The sequence below is a fragment of the Cetorhinus maximus genome, chromosome 10, assembly GCF_964194155.1.
Source record: "Cetorhinus maximus chromosome 10, sCetMax3.hap1.1, whole genome shotgun sequence".
Lineage (NCBI taxonomy): Eukaryota > Metazoa > Chordata > Chondrichthyes > Lamniformes > Cetorhinidae > Cetorhinus > Cetorhinus maximus.
Genome location: NC_135888.1, coordinates 71,296,123 through 71,317,712, shown reverse-complemented (window position 1 = coordinate 71,317,712; position 21,590 = coordinate 71,296,123). Strand labels below are relative to the sequence as shown.

Genomic DNA, 21,590 nt, shown 5'->3' with positions numbered 1-21,590 from the left:
GGCATATGGAATCTCGGGTTTTATAATAGCGGCAAAGAGGTTGTGGTGAACCTTTATAAAACACTGGTTCAGCCTCAGTGGAGTGCTGTTTCCAATTCTGAGCACCACACTTTACGAAGAATGTGAAGGCTTTAGAGACGGTGCAGATAAGATTTACAAGAACAGTTCTAGTTATGTGGATAGATAGGGGAAACTGGGGCTGTTCTCCTTACATGAGAGAATGTTGAGAGATTTGATAGAGGTAGTCAAAATCATGAGGGGTTTGGACAGAGCAGATAGAGAGAAACTGTTAGCTTTGGTGGAATAATCAAGAACCAGATGACACTGATATAAGATGAATTGGAAAAGAACCTACAGTGACATGAGGAAAAACTTTTCTATGCAGCAATTGCTTAGGCTCTGGAATGCACTGCCTGAGAGTGTGGTGGAGACAGATTCAGTCATGGCTTTCAAAAGGGGACTGGATAAGTTCCTGAAGAGAAAACAATTAAAGAGCTACTAGGAAAGGGCTGGCTAATTTGCTCCTGTTCATGGACACAAATGGCCATATGGCCTCCTCCTATGCTGTAACCATTCTATGATTCTATCAAAATGAATTGAATTGCTTCAGGACATGGTTAGAAACGAAAGTGGTATGTTACCAGATGGGTTTGGAAGGGTGGGGACCCAAAAGGTTCCAGTTCTGACAGGAAATTCAAATCTGTAATGCATAATTTTTGTGATGCTATATCCTGCAACAGATTAAAGGACTCACTTTACGTAGAATTTTCTATACTTTTAAATCTGATAACTTAGAAATATTTTAACAGAACTGCCAAGCTAAAATTTATTAATATATTTGCCCCTTACAATTTTTGTAGCAAAATTAGCTTAGTTGATGTGGTACTTCATGCAAATAAACCCTCCTGTATAAATTAGATTAGATTTTCAAAATATCCTTATGCATTTCCCCCATGTTCAGTGATGTCACAAATGCTAAGCAGCTTATTTCCAAAGTCACTCAGAGATGCCACCATGTTTTTCATAGCTTAAGGCAACAAATGTAAAAAGGTTATTTCTGTAACGGTGTACCTCTCTAGATACATACCTAAATAAATCATTTCTCTTCTGATGTACCTGTTCCAAAGCAATACTGGGAGAAGGGGCCCATGAAAATAACTTACACAAAGGTGCAACAAAAAAAAAACACTCCTTGAAATTGACAATCACTTACTTCCATACAATCCTTTTTCACATGTGTTATTGCTCCACAGTTTTCGCATGCACCTCTCCTGTACTTGGTAACAACAGAACCCTGAGTAAGAGAGCAGACAATATCAACAAGAAGCTTTTGTCCCTTGACATTTCAAATGCTCATTTATAGCACTTTAAGATTGAATTCAGATCAAAACACGATTAACGAAATAGGATATGATTCTCCCCTTAACAGATAGGGCTGTCCAGTTCAGCTTATGCTGAGACACAATAAGTTATTTGGCCACATCACTGCAGTGTAAATTTGTTACATCAGCTTGAAATAATACTTAAGAATAACTTAGTTGGCCAACATACTTTCTGCAAAATATTATAATTAATTAACAATTAATTGTATTCTTTATATATTAAAGTTTTCTGCTGATGAACTGTAATTCTGTAAAGGGAAGAGAAAGTCCATTTGAATGCTACATCAACCAAATATGATTATGCACTATGATCTGGTTGCTGCATTGTCTTCAAATACTACTTTTATTCGTTAATGACAAATAACTGCCAGTGCTTTACCAAGATTGTTTTTGAGTTATATCTATTTTAAGTTCTGTCATACATAGAGCATCAAGCTTTTCTTCAGACCAAGATAGATTTGCAAATCTGAAACCTAGGTTAGTGCAACTGAAAATCTAGGTTTACAACAGATTTAGCCTAATTAAAGAAAAAAAAAATCCCAATCTACAATTAAACTTTGTTGAAAGTTTACAGGCTGCGTACATACTACCACTTTAGCATTGCTAAAATGTAATTAACTGACACTCGAGTTATAAAAACAAGATTTGGAGTCTGTAGAAGTTGGCATCACATTTCTTGGGTTCCTTGGGTCATGTGTAAAATTAAACCAGAATTAGTCTTACATAGTTAGAAAGTATGGATACTGAATCATAAATCACTAATATTCCAAACTCCTCCACCTTCACTGGCCTAGTCTGTAACTTGAAATATTTTGAATGACATAAACTAGGCAAATTGCATTTACGATCTTGGATTCCTCTTCTCTACCACTGTAACTGTCAGACAGTCAAAGATTCTCCCTTTGATTTTTTCCCCCCCGAAAAATACTCCACAATCAGGTCATACAAATAACTTACCTTGAACCACAACCGCTACACTTCCTTAGAAAACCGTAAGCTCGATAGTCCTCTATATTTTTTGTGCTTTTTGAAACTTATTCACTTTTTAAAAAAATAATAAAATTAAAAATCTCAATGGAAACAAATTGAAACTCCACATACCTCCTGTACACCTTTCTTGTACCAGTCTCCGATTAAATTGAACTTTCGCTCCTTCTCAAGTTGCGGCCTTTGGTGTTTGAGAGTAGGTCTTTTGGAGGGATCAATGTACCACGGAACTGATGATATATACTGAGGAATGTGTGGGTTGATGTCTCTGTCGGTTGCAAGTGAAAACAAAAGGTTAGTTTAAATTTTGATAGTTCACATTTTGTTTTAAATTTGTGGCTTGAGCTTTTGCCAACCAATGTTTAAACTGACATTCCAATAAAAAAAAAATTGAACCATTTTTGTCATCTATGAATGCTCACGATGAGCATTCCGCCACTTGTTACCCTGATTAAAATGTCGGATAGCTGGAATGTTCATTGTGATATTAAAGCCTATTCTCTTGGACAATATGATCTCTGGTTTGTAATCTATTTAACAACATAACTATGTCCATAATGGAATTCAGTACTTGGGGTGGTGTTTCATTGAAAACTCTGTATAAGTACCACATGTCTCTGTTAATCCTGTAGACAGCTCTGCAATAGACATTTTCCAAGTTAATCATGTCAAGCTGTGTGTCACACAATTGCTACTCTTTTATAGCGAGTAAATCATCCTGTGATTGTGCAATTTGGGACAGTGCACCTACAAATTGTGCAAAATGCTTTCTAAAAATTACTTACTTATATTTCCTTAATAACTGAAATTTCTCATACCCTAATGTAGGATTTAAACAAAACAAAAAAAAATTCCCAATTGATTAAATGTACCTACTGAATTATCATGGTATCTTTAAAGTTTGCCTTGAATACTGGAGCATCAGCCATAAGCCTGGGTTTCAATGATTCCTCTGATAGCTTTCAACCACATCTGGCATTTTGAACTTTAGCAGTTTGCTGAATTCCCAGCATGAAATTGGTGCAAACATGTGAAGTGAGAATTTGAGAATTTCTTTGCTGTAGACCGAATTCAACATTTTTCTTACAGGTAGGTGATGAACATATTTAAATAGATTACAACTGTACAGTGCTTTCCTGTTATGAATGCCTCACAAAAAACAAAGACAACGAGGGGACCAATAAGAGTTTCTAAGTGAGGCAGTAGTGCCTAAATAGCACGGCGATAACTTTAAGTCTATTTCTACATTTGGTTGTATATGTTCAATTTAAAAATCTGAAATGGTTGTATATGTTCAATTTAAAAATCTGAAATCATTTTTGAAGTATACAGAATTTTTATGGAAAAAAAGTTGTAAAACAATAAGCAATGAACTTTGAACAACTTATTCAGTACTCATTTATTTATAGCAATTTATATCTACTAAAAACAGTCGGCAGACTCACTAATAATGTGCTCCTTGTGTATGCTAGGAATAGATATCAGGAAAATGCACTCTCCAGTCCATGATTTCCCATCCATTAAGAAAGCAGAAATCTACACATGAATGCTTTAAGGCAAGAATATAAAAATAGGAACTGCCCGCAATGGGAAAACGCTGATGGTAGCTGACATTCTGGAAGATGTGGACAGAGGCGCCTGATGGTTCAAAAGGGACAAATGGTACAGTCATTTGGGCCCCAATCTGACAAGGGCATTAGACCCTACTACCTTCAATATTGCCAGATGCCAGCAATCCCAATGGTCAGAATCTCCTTTCATAATTCTACTAGGCCTCCCACCTCAGACTTGTTCTGCTCACAATCTTCCGGTACTGCCTGATCCCATAAATAAACCCAGGATTTGAGAACTTCGTCACAGGTCCCAAAATCCATTTCCCAGTGATCCAAGAATCCCAAAAATGCCCCAATGTTCCTAAAGCTTCCTTCTCCAATATTCCTGGAACCCTTGGACTTCACTTCTGAAGCTTCCAAATCCCGAGTCAAGTCAGCAGCAGATCACAATGCCACTGATAACACTACTTCCAAGAACACACCTATATAAAATATCCGACTCACCATGAGCAATGCCATTGAACATCTGTTATCAGTAATAAAATAATTCAACAGGTCTAAGTTCAGGCTTTCAGGAATGTGAGACAGACATTTTTATTAAATAATTTATTAAATATCAGTTATCAGCACATATATCAACTTGCAGGTATACTACAACTAAACAAAGCCAAATACATAATTATTTGAATAATGGGTTACTAAAAAAAAAATTCAGAATGACATTACCATTTTAAATGATTACCAAAATTCAACAACTCCAAGTACTATGAATAGTTTGTTCTTTAAAAATAAAAGAATTCTATGTGCTTAGCAATGTTGGGTAGTGAAGCACCAATAATGCAACTTTACACAAAGCATTGAATAAGAAGAGTTCACATCGTAGTGGTCGAGGCATGTAAACAGATAGAGCAGTTGTCAACCATATCATTAACATCCAGTTTTCAAACACTCTCCATCTCCAATTCTCCAGTGTTTCTCTCCCCCAGGGAGCCAATCAGCTGACCAAATAAAAAGTAAAGGTTTAACATTGAAGTGGTACTCACTTTCCTTCTTCATCAACTTCTGCTGGCGCATTGCCAAGCTTTCTCTGCTCTTCTAATTCTTTCTTCTTTCTCCAATCCTCCCTGGTCATCTTTTTTGGTTCATCTAATCCCACCACACCAGCAGATTCCTCAGGGGCAGCTGGATTCATGCTCTGTACAGTCCCAGATTCCATATTGTCTTGATTTTAGGATTTTCTGATGTTAATCTGTGAACTGCAAAAAGCAACCACATTTATTATAGCTGAAGTAATTCCAATTTGGGGTTTCAAGAAACACCTTTCACTAAAGATGACTCTTCCAATCCAAATGACAAGTATCCAAATATTAATGCCCATGTGTGGATACCTTTATGCAGCAAACTAATAGGTCAGTGCTGCCTACATATTATCATTCACAACATACACATTTGCAACAATAATAGCTTCAGAAATTGATTGATTCTAAATAAAACAACGGATATCTGGAAGCAATTGTAAGGACCAAGTCAATTGAGGGTTTTATGATACTTGATGGTTTACATAGTAGTATATTTTTTAATTTGCCAAACTTACCATGAGGTGGTGACTCTTACAATTGGGAATGCCATTTTTTTTGCCTGAGGTTGCACATGGAAATAATTTTACTTAGGGCAGAATTTTGCTGTCATCGAGCAGGGGGCGGGGCCCGCTCGCCCACACGTAAAATGACGCAGGATGACTTCAGGGGAAACCCCCGACGTCATCCCGGCCCATTTAAATTTTCAGGAAGGCGGGGGTGCAGCAAAATCAGCTGCAGGCCCGCCGACCTGTCAATGGCCAATTGAGGCCATTGACAGGATCAACTATATAATTAAAGGACATGCCCGGCGGGCAGGCCAAGAGCCCCAGCGGGCAATAGAAAAAACATGAAACCTCATCCACCGGTGGGATGAGGTTTTATGTAGGGTTTAAAAATGTTTAATAAACTTATTATGTAAGTTATGAACATGTCCTATCTCATGCTGAGGGGGACACGTTAAGGAATTTTTTTTTCTATTTTTAATATTTTTAAAAGTGTCAGCGATCTCCCTGCACTTAAGCAGCACTTAGCCTCAGGGAGATGTGTGCTCTTCCGTGCGCATGTGCAAAAGAGCGCTCTCTCACTTTTGGGGAACCGCCCCCCACCCGCACAGGAAGCGCATAGTGCTTCCCGCTGGACATCACGCTGGGCGGGCCTTAATTGGCCCGCCCACGTAAAATGGCGACGGGGCCCGCTTCTCCTGCGGGGATCGGCTCCCCACCTGCTGGAGATTGGGTTGGGCCCGCCTGCCCAACAGGCAGAAAATTCTGCCCTTAGTCTCACTTCATTTCACAAGTGGGACAGTATTAATTGATATATCACATTTGCACTATTTAACTTCAGAACTGGCAAAAAAAATCTATTTGATATAGCCTGCTTGCCCAGCTGTGGTGACCAGTCTTGCATGTCACTCAAACTAACACACTTCAAATATCGGAGAAGAAATAAATCTGAACTAAGAACCAGTGTTTGGTGTAACCTAGGTGTGAAATCTATTCTTCTGACCTTGATTAATGATAGGAAATGAAGAAGTTCTGAATGTTAACTGAGTAAAGCCAGGGAGTGATGCCTGAGTCATGGTCAAAAAGTACACAAAGAATTTGAAAACAGAATTTTAAAGTAATATAATAGGCTAGCAGGAACTTAAACTGAAGTTGATCTGCAGATAATTTTCACTTAGCAAAGACAACGTAAAGTTTACACTCTGAAAAGAAATACATTTTATTCTCAATAAACGCACAAATCATTCGCTAAGATAAACATGCATGCTTGCACCAGGCTTTCCATAAAAGATTAGAAACAAATTAACAATGATGTTCTATTTCTAATTTAATATCCACTCACACCTAGTTTTTAAGTAGTATTCTTTCATTTAGTTCTATGAACTGAAAAAGGACTTTCCTGATAGCTACAGGGTAACTGCACAAATATCACTTGAACCCCTCTCCACTATCCCCTCTCCATTAAAAAAAAACTAAAGACTTACATTTACATAGAGCCTTTCGTGATCTCAGGAGGTCCCAAAGTGCTTTACAGCCAATAAAGTATTATTTCAAGTTTACCACTGTTGTAATGAAAAAAATGCTCACAACAATGTCCCACAAACAGAAATGTAACAATGACCAGATAATTCATTTTTCATGATGTTGATCAAGGGACACACAGGTTAATTCCCATTCTTTGAAATAGTGCTGTGGGATCTTTTATATCCACTTGTTATAGAAGACCTCTGCTTAATGTCCCATCCGAAAGATTTTAACCTCTGTTGTGCAGCACTCCCTCTGTATTGTACTGGAGGATAGGCCAAGATTTCTGTGTCCAAGTCTCAGAAATAGGATTTGGACCCACAACCTTCTGACTCAAACATGCTTCTCTGAGCCACAGCTGATTCTCAAAAGTGGTATAGGTAGAACACTGAGTGGGCACCATTTTTAAAATACTCGATCACAGGCTTGAAATTTACTCCTACACACAAATTTACTGAGTCAATATCAAAATACTTAAACAACGAAGCTTAGATGCACAGTAGCTAAAGAAACTGTGCAATAACGTTGAAGTTATAAATGGTTCTGACATAAATTTTACATGCAGAAAAAAATCATTTACCATTCGATAACTCCCTCATGAGTTACACAGCTTTCCTCACTCAAATATGAGCTGTACTCCAGATACTTACATGCATTGCAATCAATATTACTCAAGTGTAAAGCTACTGCTTGAGTCTATTACCTCCTATACATCCTTTTTTTTGTTATTCCAATATTTAAATTATCCACAGCAAGCCCTGGTGCACAATTATGGCAGTAAGAGGGGCAACCAAATGACATTGAATAGCCCCAGTTTGAATCATGTGAGCCTCCTTAACATGTGACTGTCACGGAACATATTCCTAAGCAAATGTAAAATATCTTAGCTAGAATCAACTTACAGTGCATGACCAAATATCTGAAAAGTTTCATCCAGGCTTATAAACTCCTCATCCCATGAACTTCAGTGTTCTTTAGTGTTAACCTTAGTATTCCCTTTTTATTAACTATAGTATTCCCATTTTTTTCCCACATCATCTACTATTTCCCAACTTTTACTTACTTCCCCTGTAAAATACTGCAAGAATCCCCAGCTCCAGGATACTGTCCTGCACCATCTGGTAACAATATGTTCTAACAGGAAAAGAGTTGATTTATTGTACTTCTTTTCATTGCTTGTCAGGAACAACATCACATTTGTTTTGTTTCTAATTAACAAAAGTTGTTTGCCACATACAGTTTAATAGCCAGTTCAGTCCCCACTGCAAAAGCGAATGATACCCCAGAGGTAACAAAACCACTCATGCAACAAGAATAAAAACATACAGAAAAACTCATGATCGAACCAAATAATTAGATACGGATTGATGCTCACCAATGAAACCTAATGGCGCTCCACCTTCACAGGTAGGAAGCAGCCATGCACAGAAAGGACCACACCAAACAGATACTATACTTCTAACTTTTGGTAGAGCATGGTGAACATAAATCTTCAAAATAACTTAGATTCACACCAGTTTTAACATGTTGGTTATCACATCTACCTTTATGCAAGACAGTAAAACTACTTGCATTTTTCAATCTTTGCCCAGTACTTCCATCCCCACTGGGATGTTACCTATCAAGATTTTTGACCCTAATATAGACAGGAAAAGGAAACAAAATTTCCGTGGGTTCCAATTCAACGCATCTCTCTCCTGCTCACGCTCCAATATTGTTTGCTCCAACTCAATGAATTTGCCTTTCCTGTATAAGTAAGCGAATGCTGCATCCTGCTTTTCCTTTCACAACAAGTTAAGGAATGAATGCTCCTGGGATATATAACTTGCATTTATTTAGCACTTTTAACATAGAAAGACATCCCAAGGCACTACATAGGCTCAAAGGCTGAGACAGGGTAGGGGGCGGGGGAAGAAATATTTTCCATCCTCTGGTTACTTTGCATCTTAGTAATTGGCCGAGTTGGACAGAGAAATAGACTGGAGGGACACTTATTAAGGAATGAAAAGCATCAGTTATTTTGTGAAATTAGATACGGGTTAGGTGCAATAATCAATCTCCCATCAACTGTAACGATTTCATATCAAGGGATTTGGGACAGCAGAGTGCAAAATAAAAATAAGGGAGGTAGGTGAAAAAAGGAAAATGAGGAATTAGAAGAAAATTATGAAAACACCCAGAGGAACAGAGCAAGAAGAAAAGGAACAAAAACTGAGAAAGAATAAGTTAGAAAAAGATAGCACAGCCAAGAAAAGTACTGCAAAAAGAAAAATCAACATAGGAATGAATAATAACCCTATATTTACCCAGCTGATGTTGTAGACCCCACACATGTCAGCAAAATCACAGCATGATGCCCAATGAGGACACTAGGAGAACAAATAAATGGTTTTGCCAAATCGTTGTGACGCTAGTTCATTAATAATATTTAAGTTATTATGCCCAGGACACAGCCTGGACCTTGCACAAAGCATGCAATAATGGTGGGGCAGCAAATCTTGTGAGCTTTCTGCCTTTAAATGGTTGCAGTTCAAATTTAAAAGAATGTGTCCACTAAAAGCTAAACAGGTCTGTGTTGGGGTGGAGGGCTGGGGAGGGAGGGGGTGGCGCCATGTGTACATAAAAGCAAGGAAAATCCTGAAGTGGAGGCACAAAATAGGGCTTGGTTGGTGAAGCAGATGTGCTGTTGCCCAATTTGGCAAAAAGGAGCAGTGAGTTTTTCTACATCTGGTAAACCTTACTGTAATAGAGGAACAGGCAGCGAGCACAGAAGAACTGCCAGCAATTGCAGGGGTCTCAGATAATACAGCAAAGCAATACGGGGCCACAAACCGAGTAGATGATCAGTAACCTGCCAATCTACTTCATCCACTGGACAGCAACTAGAAGGAGCAAACTGCATTTTAGAAAACACACTCCATATAGGCTCACTATGGCAAATATCAGCATCACATCAACCCTAGGTGGTGTTGACCAGATGATAACTGGGGTGAAAGCCTGGGAGTGCCATACACTTTTGGGTAGCCAGCCATTTGCTAACAGCCCTGTACCTTGTCGTGCTGATGCCTTCATCCCTTAGGGAAAATTTGTGCAAAAACAAAAATTGGGTATACAGACCTTCACACCCTAACCTGCAGCCAGAACTACCAATGAGTGATATTCAATTTGTGTGTGTAACTGTATGATCTGCTAATTATTTAAACAAAAGGGGCTCCTACAGGCTGAAATTAAGCTTGCAATTCTGGGAACCAGTTACTTATGTAGACTATAAGGTGGAGATGAAAATGAATATGTACAATCTCACAGTATATAGTATTTTCAGACTTATGCTTTTCAGTTTATCCATCAAGTTCAGTGCTGAAATTGACACTAACAGAAACTGCCTCTTACTGTAGTCAAATAATGAATAGCTCCTTTATAATACAGAATTATTTTCAGAGTGTACAAGAAACCTTTGAAATCACCCTCTAATGGAAGCTGCTTCTTCACAGTTCTAAGTCTTTCCCTGTGGCCAAATTATCCCATTTATACAATGAAGCAGATTCAAGAACAGAACCAAATTGATTATGTACAGTTATTCAAAAATGCAAACATACTTCTGGTTTAATCATTCCAACCAGGTTTTTCCACAATGTTGGGAGGGAGGCTCATCCAGGGTAGCACTGACCAATGCAAAATCCTGCAGACAGAACCAGGATGAAAAACATTAGAAAGCCATATTACTTTGCTGTTAGAGGCACCAAAGCCAGGGTGCTACAGCTTCAGAATTTCCTAATGAAACTCTTACCATCAAATGAAGCCCTCAAGTGTAAATGGGACATAATTTAGAAACCAGCCAATTTAGTCAGTGTAATTGTCCATGCACGTTCTAGGCTCTCTCACACCAGATGTTTACAAACATCCCTTCATCAACACATGCATATACACCAATATATGATAGGCCTTTACTGCTACAATTGGTAGTTGCTTTTCAGTTCCTCTTTCTGGCACCATCTGTTGATTTAATTCACTAAAGTCTGTTATTGTGAGATAGGAGAACTATTCTTTTTCCTTTACTATTGTATAGGAAGATCATGTATTGCTAAGTATTATGATAATAAAGTCATACTGCATAGTAGCTACCGAAAATATACTGCAGTGAGAAGCAGCAATCAGCAGAGTCTTCAGACTTGTTGATCAAGAAAACACAGATATAATTCTGAACCATTCAGTCTTTGTCTTCTGAACAGTTGTGTCACACAGAGACACCCAAGGGCTCCAATGCTCCTCACTGACAGTGAAGACCTATGTTGGCCAATCATTCCACTTTGTTGCTCAAGAGTCATTTGATCTTTCTAACCTGTGAGATTCCTGATAAAATAGAATCCAATTACACTCCTTGTATGAAGTAATTATATTGAATAATATCATGCACCCAAGCAGGGGGGAAAGCCCTCTAATTCTTCTACAGAATAGAAAAGATCTTGTGCAGTCTATCTGGGTTGCAAGTATTGAATCTTCCCCCCACACCCCCACCCCACAAAATATGAATTGACTGTCACCGTGCTCATACGGTACAATATGCAGAACATGTTAATGAGGGCTGAGGCAGTCACCGAAATCAGTGTTATCATCTGCACAGCGTTATAAATAACTAATGGGATATTTTCCTGTCAAGTTAACAATATTGCATGATGCTGTTAAAGAAAAATTTGTACTCTCTGGTTTGTGTAATAGTCCTGGTGGGATCACCTATAGGGCATGCACAAACTAAGCATGCATTATATCATTGCTGCTCTTAATATTAATGACCCATACTGCAAATTTACCAGGCGAGATTTGTAACCAGATGCCAACAATGGGTGCCTGGAAAAACTCAGCAGGTCTGGCAGCATCTGCAGAGAGGAACACAGTTAACGTTTCGAGTCCATATGACTCTTCAACAGAACTAAGTAAAAATAGAAAAGAGGTGAAATATAAGCTGGTTTAAGGGGGGGGGGGGGAACAGATAGAGATGTATAGAGGGCCAGTGATTGGTGGAGATAGCCAAAAGATGTCATAGACAAAAGGACAAAGAGGTGTTGAAGGTGGTGATATTATCTAAGGAATGTGCTAATTAAGGGTAGAAAGCAGGACAAGCAAGGTACCGATAGCCCTAGTGGGGGTGGGGTGGGGTGAAGGGAAGGGATCGAAATAGGCTAAAAGGTAGAGATAAAACAATGGATGGAAATACATTTAAAAATAATGGAAATAGGTGGGAAAAGAAAAATTTATATAAATTAGACCATAAGACATAGGAGCAGAAATGAGGCCATTCGGCCCATCGAGTATGCTCCGCCATTCAATCATGACTGATAAGTTTCTCAACCCCATTCTCCCGCCTTCTCCCCGTAACCTTTGATCCCCTTACCAATCAAGAATCTATCTATCTCGGTCTTAATGACCTGGCCTCCACAGCCTTCTGTGGCAATGGATTCCATAGATTCACCACTCTCTGGCTAAAGAAGTTTCTCCTCATCTCTGTTCTAAAAGGTCTTCCCTTTACTCTGAGACTGTGCACTCGGGACCTAGTCTCTCCTACTAATGGAAACATCTTCCCCACGTCCACTCTATCCAGGCCTTTCAGTATTCTGTAAGTTTCAATCAGATCCCCCCCTCATCCTTCTAAACTCCATCGAGTATAGACCTAAAGTCCTCAAACGTTCCTCATACGTTAAGCCTTTCATTCCTGGGATCGTTCTCGTGAACCTCCTTTGGATCCTCTCCAGGGCCAGAACATCGTTCCTGAGATACGGGGCCCAAAATTGCTCACAATATTCTAAATGTGGTCTGACCAAAGCCTTATAAAGTCTCAGCAGCACATCCCTGCTTTTATATTCTAGTCCTCTTGAAATAAATGCCAATATTGCATTTGCCTTCCTAACTACCGACTCAACCTGCAAGTTAACCTTAAGAGAATCCTAGACTAGGACTCCCAAGTCCCTTTGCACTCCAGATTTCTGAATTCTCTCCCCATTTAGAAAATAGTCTATGCCTCTATTCTTCCTACCAAAGTGCATGACCTCACACTTGCCCACGTTGTATTCCATCTGCCACTTCTTTGCCCATTCTCCTAACCTGTCCAAATCCTTCTGCAGCCTTCCCGCCTCCTCAATACTGCCTGTCCCTCCACCTATCTTTGTATCATCTGCAAACTTAGCCAGGATGCCCTCAGTTCCTTCATCTAGATCATTAATGTATAAAGTGAAAAGTTGTGGTCCCAACACTGACACCTGCGGAACTCCACTAGTCACCGGCCGCTATCTTGAGAAGGACCCCCTTATCCCCACTCTCTGCCTCCTGCCAGACAGCCAATCTTCTATCCACGCTAGTACCTTGCCTCTAACACCATGGGCTCTTATCTTACTGAGCAGCCTCCTGTGCGGCACCCTGTCAAAGGCATTCTGGAAGTCCAAGTAGATAACATCCATTGGCTCTCCTTTGTCTAACCTACTCGTTACCTCCTCAAAGAATTCTAACAGATTTGTCAGGCATGACCTCCCCTTGATGAAACCATGCTGACTTTGCCCTATTTTACCATGCACTTCCAAGTATTCTGAAATCTCATCCTTAATAATGGACTCTAAAAACTTACCAACGACCGAGGTCAGGCTAATCGGCCTGTAATTTCCCGTCTTTTGCCTCACTCCCTTCTTAAACAGGGGGGTTACATTAGCGATTTTCCAGTCCTCTGGGACCCTCCCTGACTCCAGTGATTCCTGAAAGATCACCACTAACGCCTCCACTATCTCTTCAGCTATCTCCTTCCGAACTCTGGGGTGTCATCTGGTACAGGTGATTTATCCACCTTCAGACCTTTCAGTTTCCCTAGCACCTTCTCCTTGGTAATGGCCCACCATACTCACCTCTGCCCCCCGACTCTCTTGAACTTTGGGGATGTTACTCGTGTCTTCCACCGTGAAGACTGACGCAAAGTACCTATTCAGTTCCTCTGCCATTTCTTTGTTCCCCACTACTACTTCTCCAGCGTCATTTTCCAGCAGCCCAATGTCCACTTTTGCCTCTCTCTTACCCTTTATATATCTAAAAAAACTCTTGCAATCTTCTTTTATATTACTGGCTAGTTTACCCTCATACTTAATCTTCTCCCTCCTTATTTATTTTTTAGTTGTCCTCTGTTGGTCTTTGTAGGCTTCCCAATCCCCTGGTTTCCCACTGCTCTTCGCCGCATTGTATGCTTTCTCTTTAGCTTTTATGCTGTCCCTGACTTCCCTTGTCAGCCATGGTTGCGTCGTCCTCCCTTTAGTATGCTTCTTCTTCCTAGGGATGAATTTTTGCTGTGTCTCCCAAATTACTCCCAGAAACTCCTGCCATTGCTGTTCCACTGTCTTTCCTGCTAAGCTCATCTCCCAATTCTGGCCAGCTCCTCCCTCATGCTTCTGTAGTTGCCTTTATTCAACTGTCATACCGTTACATCTGATTCCAGCTTTTTCCTCTCAAATTGCAGGGTAAATTCTATCATATTATGGTCACTTCCTCCTAAGGGTTCCTTCACCTTAAGCTCCCTTATCAAATCTGCCTCATTACATATCACTAAATCTAGAATTGCCTGTTCCCTAGTAGGCTCCACCACAAGCTGCTCCAAAAAGCCATCTCGTAGACATTCCACAAATTCCTTTTCTTGGGATCCACTACCAACCTGATTTTCCCAGTCTACCTGCATATTGAAATCCCCCATGATCACTGTAACCTTGCCTTTCTTACATGCCTTTTCTATCTCCTGGTGTATCTTGTGCCCCACATCCTGACTACTGTTCGGAGGCCTGTACATAACTCCCATTATGGTTTTTTACCTTTGCGGTTCCTCAACTCTACCCACAAAGATTCTACATCATCTGACCCTACGTCATTTCTTGCTATCGATTTAATTTCATTTCTTACTAACAAAGTAACCCCACCCCCTCTGCCAACCTGCCTATCTTTTTGATAGGATTTATATCCTTGGATATTTAGCTCCCAGTCCTGATCCCCTTGCAGCCATGTCTCCGTGATGCCCACCACATCATACCTGCCAATTTCAATCTGCACCACAAGCTCATTTACCTTATTTCATATTCTGGTGCATTCAGATACAACACCTTCAGTCCTGTATTTCCTGTCCCCTTTCTCATTGTCGTCCCTTTATCTGATGTGCTTGAAGTTAGATTCCTAGCCCTTTCCAAACACTCTGTCCTATTTTGTGTTCTGGAGACTTTAATAACCTTCATGATTTTCCATGAAGTTGAATCCACACCCCCACACGCTAACCTGCTGCTTTGTTTCCCATTAGTCATGCTTCTTGGCGTTTTACCCTTCCCTCCCCCCCCACTTTCTAGTTTAAAGTCCTGTTGACCACCCTATCTACCCTTTTCGCTAGAACATTGGTCCCAGATTGGTTCAGGTGGAGACTGTCCCAACGGTTCAGATCCCTCCTGTTCCAATACTGATGCCAGTGCCCCATGAAATGGAACCCCTCTTTCCTGCACCACTCCTTTAGCCACGTGTTTTCTTCCCTTATTCTCGTGTCCCTATGCCAATTTGCACGTGGCTCGGGTAGTAATCCGGAGATTATAACGCTTGAGGACCTGTTCTTTAATTTAGTTCCTAGTTCCTGATAATCCCCAAACAGGTCCTCTTTCCTAGTCTTACCTATGTTATTTGTCCCGACATGGACCACAACAACTGGATCCTCCCCTTCCCTCTCCAATATCCTTTCAAGCCAGTCAGAGATGTCCCTCACCTTGGCACCGGGCAGGCAACATACCATGCGGGACTCTCAATCCTGCTTACAATGGATGCTGTCAATTCCCTTAATTATAGAATCCCCTACAACTACCACTTGTCTTTTTGCTCCCCCCTCTTGAAAGGCCTCCTGTGCCACGGTGCTGTGGTCAGCTGGCTCATCCTCCCTACAGCCCTGTTGCTCATCCACACAGGGAGCAAGTACCTCGTACCTGTTGGACAAGGTCAAGAGCTGAGGCTCCTCTGTTCCTGAACACAGGATCCCTCTACCTGCCTCACTTGCAGTCACACCCTGCTGACCCTGACCACTGACCGAACTTGAGGTACTTAATCTACCAGGTGTGACCGCCTCCTGAAACAAAGCATCCAGGTAACTCTCCCCCTCCCGGATGTGCCGCAGCGTCCGGAACTCGGACTCCAGCTCATTAATTCTGAGCCGGAGTTCCTCCAGCAACCAATACTTGCTGCAGATGTGGTCACTGCGACTCACAATGGGATCTGCCAGCTCCCATATCGTACAGCTACAGCACATCACCTGCCCAGCCATCTCGACTTAGTTAATTAGTTTTGCAGTGTTTTTTTTTCAAATTTGGTGCAGATTTCCTACCAACCAATCAGGTCACAGCTTTCCTGTGATGTCACTTTTTCAATTTTGGCTTCAGTTACTCTGTGCCCCGATGTCACCGCTCCGGTGCTCCTCCCTCCGAGTCTGCTCCCAGGATTTACTCACCAATCAGCTACTTTTTCTTTAAAATCCACTTTCAGAAGAGTGTCCCTCATAGGTCTGGAGCACTCCTGAAGGCACTGCCTCTTCCTCTCTCTTTTTTAGGTTTGAGGAGGGAGGGATGGAAACACTACAGCAATGTAATGTTTGGGGCTATTCCATTCATTGACAGTGGGTCCTCCTCGATTCCCTCCTGAGTCACAGTGGCTGCGGTGACTTCTCCCAGAATGCTTCAGTCACTTCTCACCAGCGAAGGGGGGGATTGGAAAGGGGATGGGGATGGAGGAGAGAGTTCATGATCTAAAATTGTTGAATTCAATATTCAGTCTGAAAGGCTGTAAAGGACCCAGTCGGAAGATGAGGTGCTGTTCCTCCAGTTTGCGTTGAGCTTCACTCCAGTTGTTCCTCCAGTGAAACTCAACGCAAACTGGAGGAACAGCACCTCATCTTCCGACTAGGCACTTTACAGCCTTCTGGACTGAATATTGAGTTCAACAATTTTAGATCATGAACTCTCTCCTCCATCCCCACCCCTTTCCGATCCCCCCCTTTTTTGCCCAATAATTTATATAGATTTTTTTTTCCCCACCTATTTCCATTATTTTTAAATGTATTTCCATCCATTGTTTTATCTCTACCTTTTAGCCTATTTCGATTCCTTCCCTTCACCCCACCCCACCCCCACTAGGGCTATCTGTACCTTGCTTGTCCTGCTTTCTACCCTTAATTAGCACATTCCTTATATAATATCACCACCTTCAACATCTCTTTGTCCCTGTGTCTATGACATCTTTTGGCAATCTCCACCTATCATTGGCCCTCTATCCAGCTCTACCTGTCCCACCCCTCCCCCACCAAACCAGCTTATATTTCACCTCTTCCATTTTTATTTAGTTCTGATGAAGAGTCATAAGGACTCGAAACGTTAACTGTATTCCTCTCTGCAGATGCTGCCAGACCTGCTGAGTTTTTCCAGGTATTTTTATTTTTGATTTGGATTTCCAGCATCCGCAGGTTTTTGCATTTATGCCAACAATGGGTGTTGTTATTTAACGAGTACCTTTCTGTGATTGGTGAATTTTGAAAGGAGAAAAAATATCATGCCCAATTGAGGTGGAGGGTTGGGGGAGCACAGGGGTGGATATGGGGCCTCAGAAAGAGGATAAGCACCAGGACTCAATTTCTCTCCATGGGCCTGGCGATTTTCAACACTCCTTTCAAGTAAAGCAGCATTTCACTCGCACTTCCCTCAATTTAGTCTACTGCATTCGTTGCTCCCAATGCGGTTTCCTCTACATTGGAGAGACCAAACGCGGACCGTGTGACTGCTTTGCAGAACACCTTCGGTCTGTCTGCAAGCAGTACCCAGACCTCCCTGTCACTTGCCATTTCAACACTCCACTCTGCTCTCATGCCCACATGTCCGTCCTTGGCTTGCTGCATTGTTCCAGTGAAGCTCAACGCAAACTGGAGGAACAGCACCTCATCTTCTGACTAGGCACTTTACAGCCTTCCGGACTGAATATTGAGTTCAACAATTTTAGATCATGAACTCTCTCCTCCATCCCCACCCCCCCCTTTTTCCAATAATTTATATAGATTTTTCTTTTCCCACCTATTTCCATTATTTTCAAATGTATTTCCATCCATTGTTTTATCTCTACCTTTTAGCCTTTTTTGATTCCTTCACCCCACCCCCACTAGGGCTATCTGTACCTTGCTTGTCCTGCTTTCTACCCTTAATTAGCACATTCCATAGATAATATCACCACCTTCAACACCTCTTTGTCCTTTTGTCTGTGACATATTTTGGCTATATCCACCTATCACTGGCCCTCTATCCAGCTCTACTTGTCCCACCCCCCCCACCCCCCCACCTTAAACCAGCTTATATTTCACCTCTTTTCTATTTTTCCTTAGATCTGTTGAAGGGTCATTCGGATTCGAAACGTTAACTGTGTTCCTCTCCGCAGATGCTGTCAGACCTGCTGAGTTTTTATTTTTGTTCTGGCGATTTTCAAAGCTGGCCCTGGGACACAGCGAGTGGCCCCCTGCTTCGTCCCCCAGGAGATGGGGGTGGCACTCCGCCCCACGCCCCCTTCCTCCAGGTACAGTGGCCCCCCACCCTGGATATGGTGAGCGTGACCCCCACCCCGAGTCCGGGACATCGGCTCAGGCCGCAAACCCGCCCAGTTAGAAACGGGCCGCAATACCACTAAAGCTGACGTTGGACGGACTTTACTTACAGCGAAAACAAAGCCACATCTCCCGGCGCCTGGACGATAGAAGCCGCCGCCGAACCTCCACTCACGTACTAACCGGCCGTGTAAACAAGGCCGCGGGCCGCACTTCCGGCCGCTTCGCGGAGCTCCCAGTCTGACAGATAGACCGTGCCCACATCCGCCATCTTCATTTCATGACGAGGCTGGGCACCGCCAGCTGTCAGGGAGCTCCATTCGGATTAAACTTTAATGTTGGGTTAAAACTGTTACTTACATTTTACAAAATGTCAATTATGGAGCAATATATGTAATTTTACATTTTAGCAGAAGATAAAACCAACATAGGATGAGCGTGGCTTTTAAAAATCGTCCCATTGAGCAATATTTTGACTCTGTGACGCCAGTATCCTAATTGATGTGACAATGCTAACATGTTTTATAAAATGATCTCCTGTGGCGTTGCTCGTGCTCAGGATATGTTTAAGTATGATGACAAATAAATGTGGCTTACAAGTAATGTGCATTATAGGCTACGTTTACTATATTATAGATGGTGGAAGATGGCCGGGTCTCAGTGTTGTCACAGTGAAAAATAATTAAATTAGAGTAAAATTATCAGGATATTTTAAAGCACCACTACTAAAAAAAGTAAATGTACAAGATATATGCAAACCTTTAAGCTTGTATTTCAATATTTTAATCTGTAAAAATGATTCAACTGATTTCAAAGTAATGCATAATTGGACCGTCAAAGTAAATAAATTGGTACTAAAATGTTATAAAATGTGTCTTTTTTAAAATTATACATTAGTAAACTAAATTAAATCTTTAAGAATTAGTTCTTTGTAGAAACCATCTACAAACAAGCAATAACTTCCAAAATTCTGGTACAAGTACCAACAATCAAATAAAAATATAGTCACATGATTGCCAGTGACCAATGAAAACGATGCTTCTAGAGATCACTTTGCAGCTCGAGGCTTGTGGAAGCCAAGGTGTGAATGGAGTTACTATTAAGTGAAGGTAACATCTATCATTTTATTCCCTGAGACATATCACCATAGAATTTAAAGTAACACTTATTCAAAGTTTCTTTCTATAAGTCTGAGCCTAGCTGAGAATCCTAGAACAAATGTTTTTGTTCCAATGTGATTGAGTAAAATTGTTTTAGGTTTAATGTGATTAAGGAAAAGATTGAGTGTGTCACGACAGTGGATCGCAGTTCGAATTACTTATGGGCACATTGAACTTTTTAAGGGAGACATGTGGGTTTTTTTTAAAGTGACATACAAGCAAAAGCTGGCTGAGAATGTAAAGTAACAGCTTTCTGGAAAATTCCTATGTGGATTATACTTGACTGACTAGCCCAGAGAGGAATATCACACCTAAAAAGGTGTCAAGGCCTACTTCAGACAGTGACATTTGAAAGGAAGAGATGCAATGCAAAAACTAAACTTTAATCTCCTGAGGATGCGGAGAAAATGCAGACTGATTACCGCATCTCAGCAGAAACCGTTTCCTGTTGAGTTGTACCTCAGAATGTGGAAATGGTCTGCGTTGAAAGAAAGCAGATTCTGGACAAAAGACATGTTTCTTTTCTCCCTTCCTGGAATACACAAGAAATGGGTTAAAAAGTCAGCTACAAACCTGATGTGTGTGTTCTAGTTCTGGTGTGCTAGTGTGTGTTGTGACAGTCACAGTAGAAGAACATCAGCTCAGAATCCCTGCAACTTGCAGGTAAAAGTCTCTCACTCTCGCTCTCTCTCTGTTGCTGGAGATAATTCAGCAAAGCCGCAGTCAAGATGGAAGCAGAACAGTTCCTTCAGCTAACCTGCAGAACCAAGTGTCTCCAAACTAACTGCTCAACTGCCAAAGTCAGCTCTACCAGAATCACTCAACTTAACAGCCGCAACATTTTATCATCCACTCCTCATAGACAAGCCAAAGACTGATTTGTATATTTTTTTAAACTTTTATTTTTGGACTCAACTTTCATTTCTGATCTGTGTGTATGTGTGTTGCATTTTTGCTATTTTTCTCAGGTTTTTAGTAACTAATACATTACTCTTTCTTTGACTCAAGAAAGCCTGGTTAAATTGGTTCCTTCTAAAAAATTAAATACATTTGGACTGGGAAAAGGTATCCATGAGGGAAGGAATCCCTTTTAAATTAACCTTGTTGTGACCATCCGAGGGTGAATAAAGAAGGGGAGCCAGTTCATTTCTTCTCACCCGGGATCATAACCAATTGGGGAACTTTGCCCGGGGACCAGTTGTAACAAGTGGGAAGGGAGGTTTTGCCTAATAAGAGTATGAAAATGGCAAGTCACATAATTTTTCACTCCTACCCATCTGTGCTTTAATCACCATAACTTGCTTTTGTTAGAGGATAGGACTGGAACTAAGTTAAGTGATGCAAGCATGTGTTTGCATTGACTAAGTCCTGATAAATAGATGAACACAGTGATAATGAAATTGGGTGCACCAGAGCCTAGTAGGCAGCATTCAAGCCTGTTTCTGGCCTGAAACAGAAATAACCTGATTCTGCACCAATATTATGACTTATGTGAAAAGAGTGATAGCACTTTCAATATGATTCATTTAAGAAGCTGCTAAAATTCATGTTTATTAATTTAATGTACATGCTTGGCTTCAGTTTGCATGTTCAGCACAAGGGATGTGCTGAAACTATTCATCAGATATTCAAAATGGACACTGCTTTTTGAAGTAAAAACAGGAAATGCTGTAAATGCTCGGCAGGTCTAGCAACATACGTGGAAATATAAATAGTTAACGTTTGAAACATTAATTCTGTTTCTCTCTCCACAGATTCTGCCAGTCCTGCTGAGTATTTCCA

At 40.9% G+C, this 21,590-nt stretch overlaps 1 protein-coding gene across 3 annotated transcripts in view; it reads right to left on the bottom strand.

Annotated features, from left to right (window-relative positions):
• slu7 (SLU7 homolog, splicing factor) overlaps nucleotides 1-18,920 on the bottom strand; it is a 49,407-nt gene extending 30,487 nt beyond the window's left edge. The window contains exons 1-6 of one of the 3 annotated variants that reach the window (XM_078550601.1): nucleotides 18,759-18,893; nucleotides 10,625-10,707; nucleotides 9,335-9,397; nucleotides 4,966-5,178; nucleotides 2,484-2,637; nucleotides 1,214-1,294 (exon numbers count right to left, since the gene is read on the bottom strand). In XM_078550601.1, the coding sequence (XP_078406727.1) occupies nucleotides 1,214-1,294; nucleotides 2,484-2,637; nucleotides 4,966-5,138 (408 nt within the window). In that variant the 5' untranslated portion in view covers nucleotides 5,139-5,178; nucleotides 9,335-9,397; nucleotides 10,625-10,707; nucleotides 18,759-18,893. Of the gene's footprint in view, nucleotides 1-1,213; nucleotides 1,295-2,483; nucleotides 2,638-4,965; nucleotides 5,179-9,334; nucleotides 9,398-10,624; nucleotides 10,708-18,758 lie in introns of all 3 variants that reach the window. The other 2 variants (XM_078550600.1, XM_078550602.1) reach the window with 2 other exon arrangements.
• Nucleotides 18,921-21,590: the final 2,670 nt, after the last annotated feature.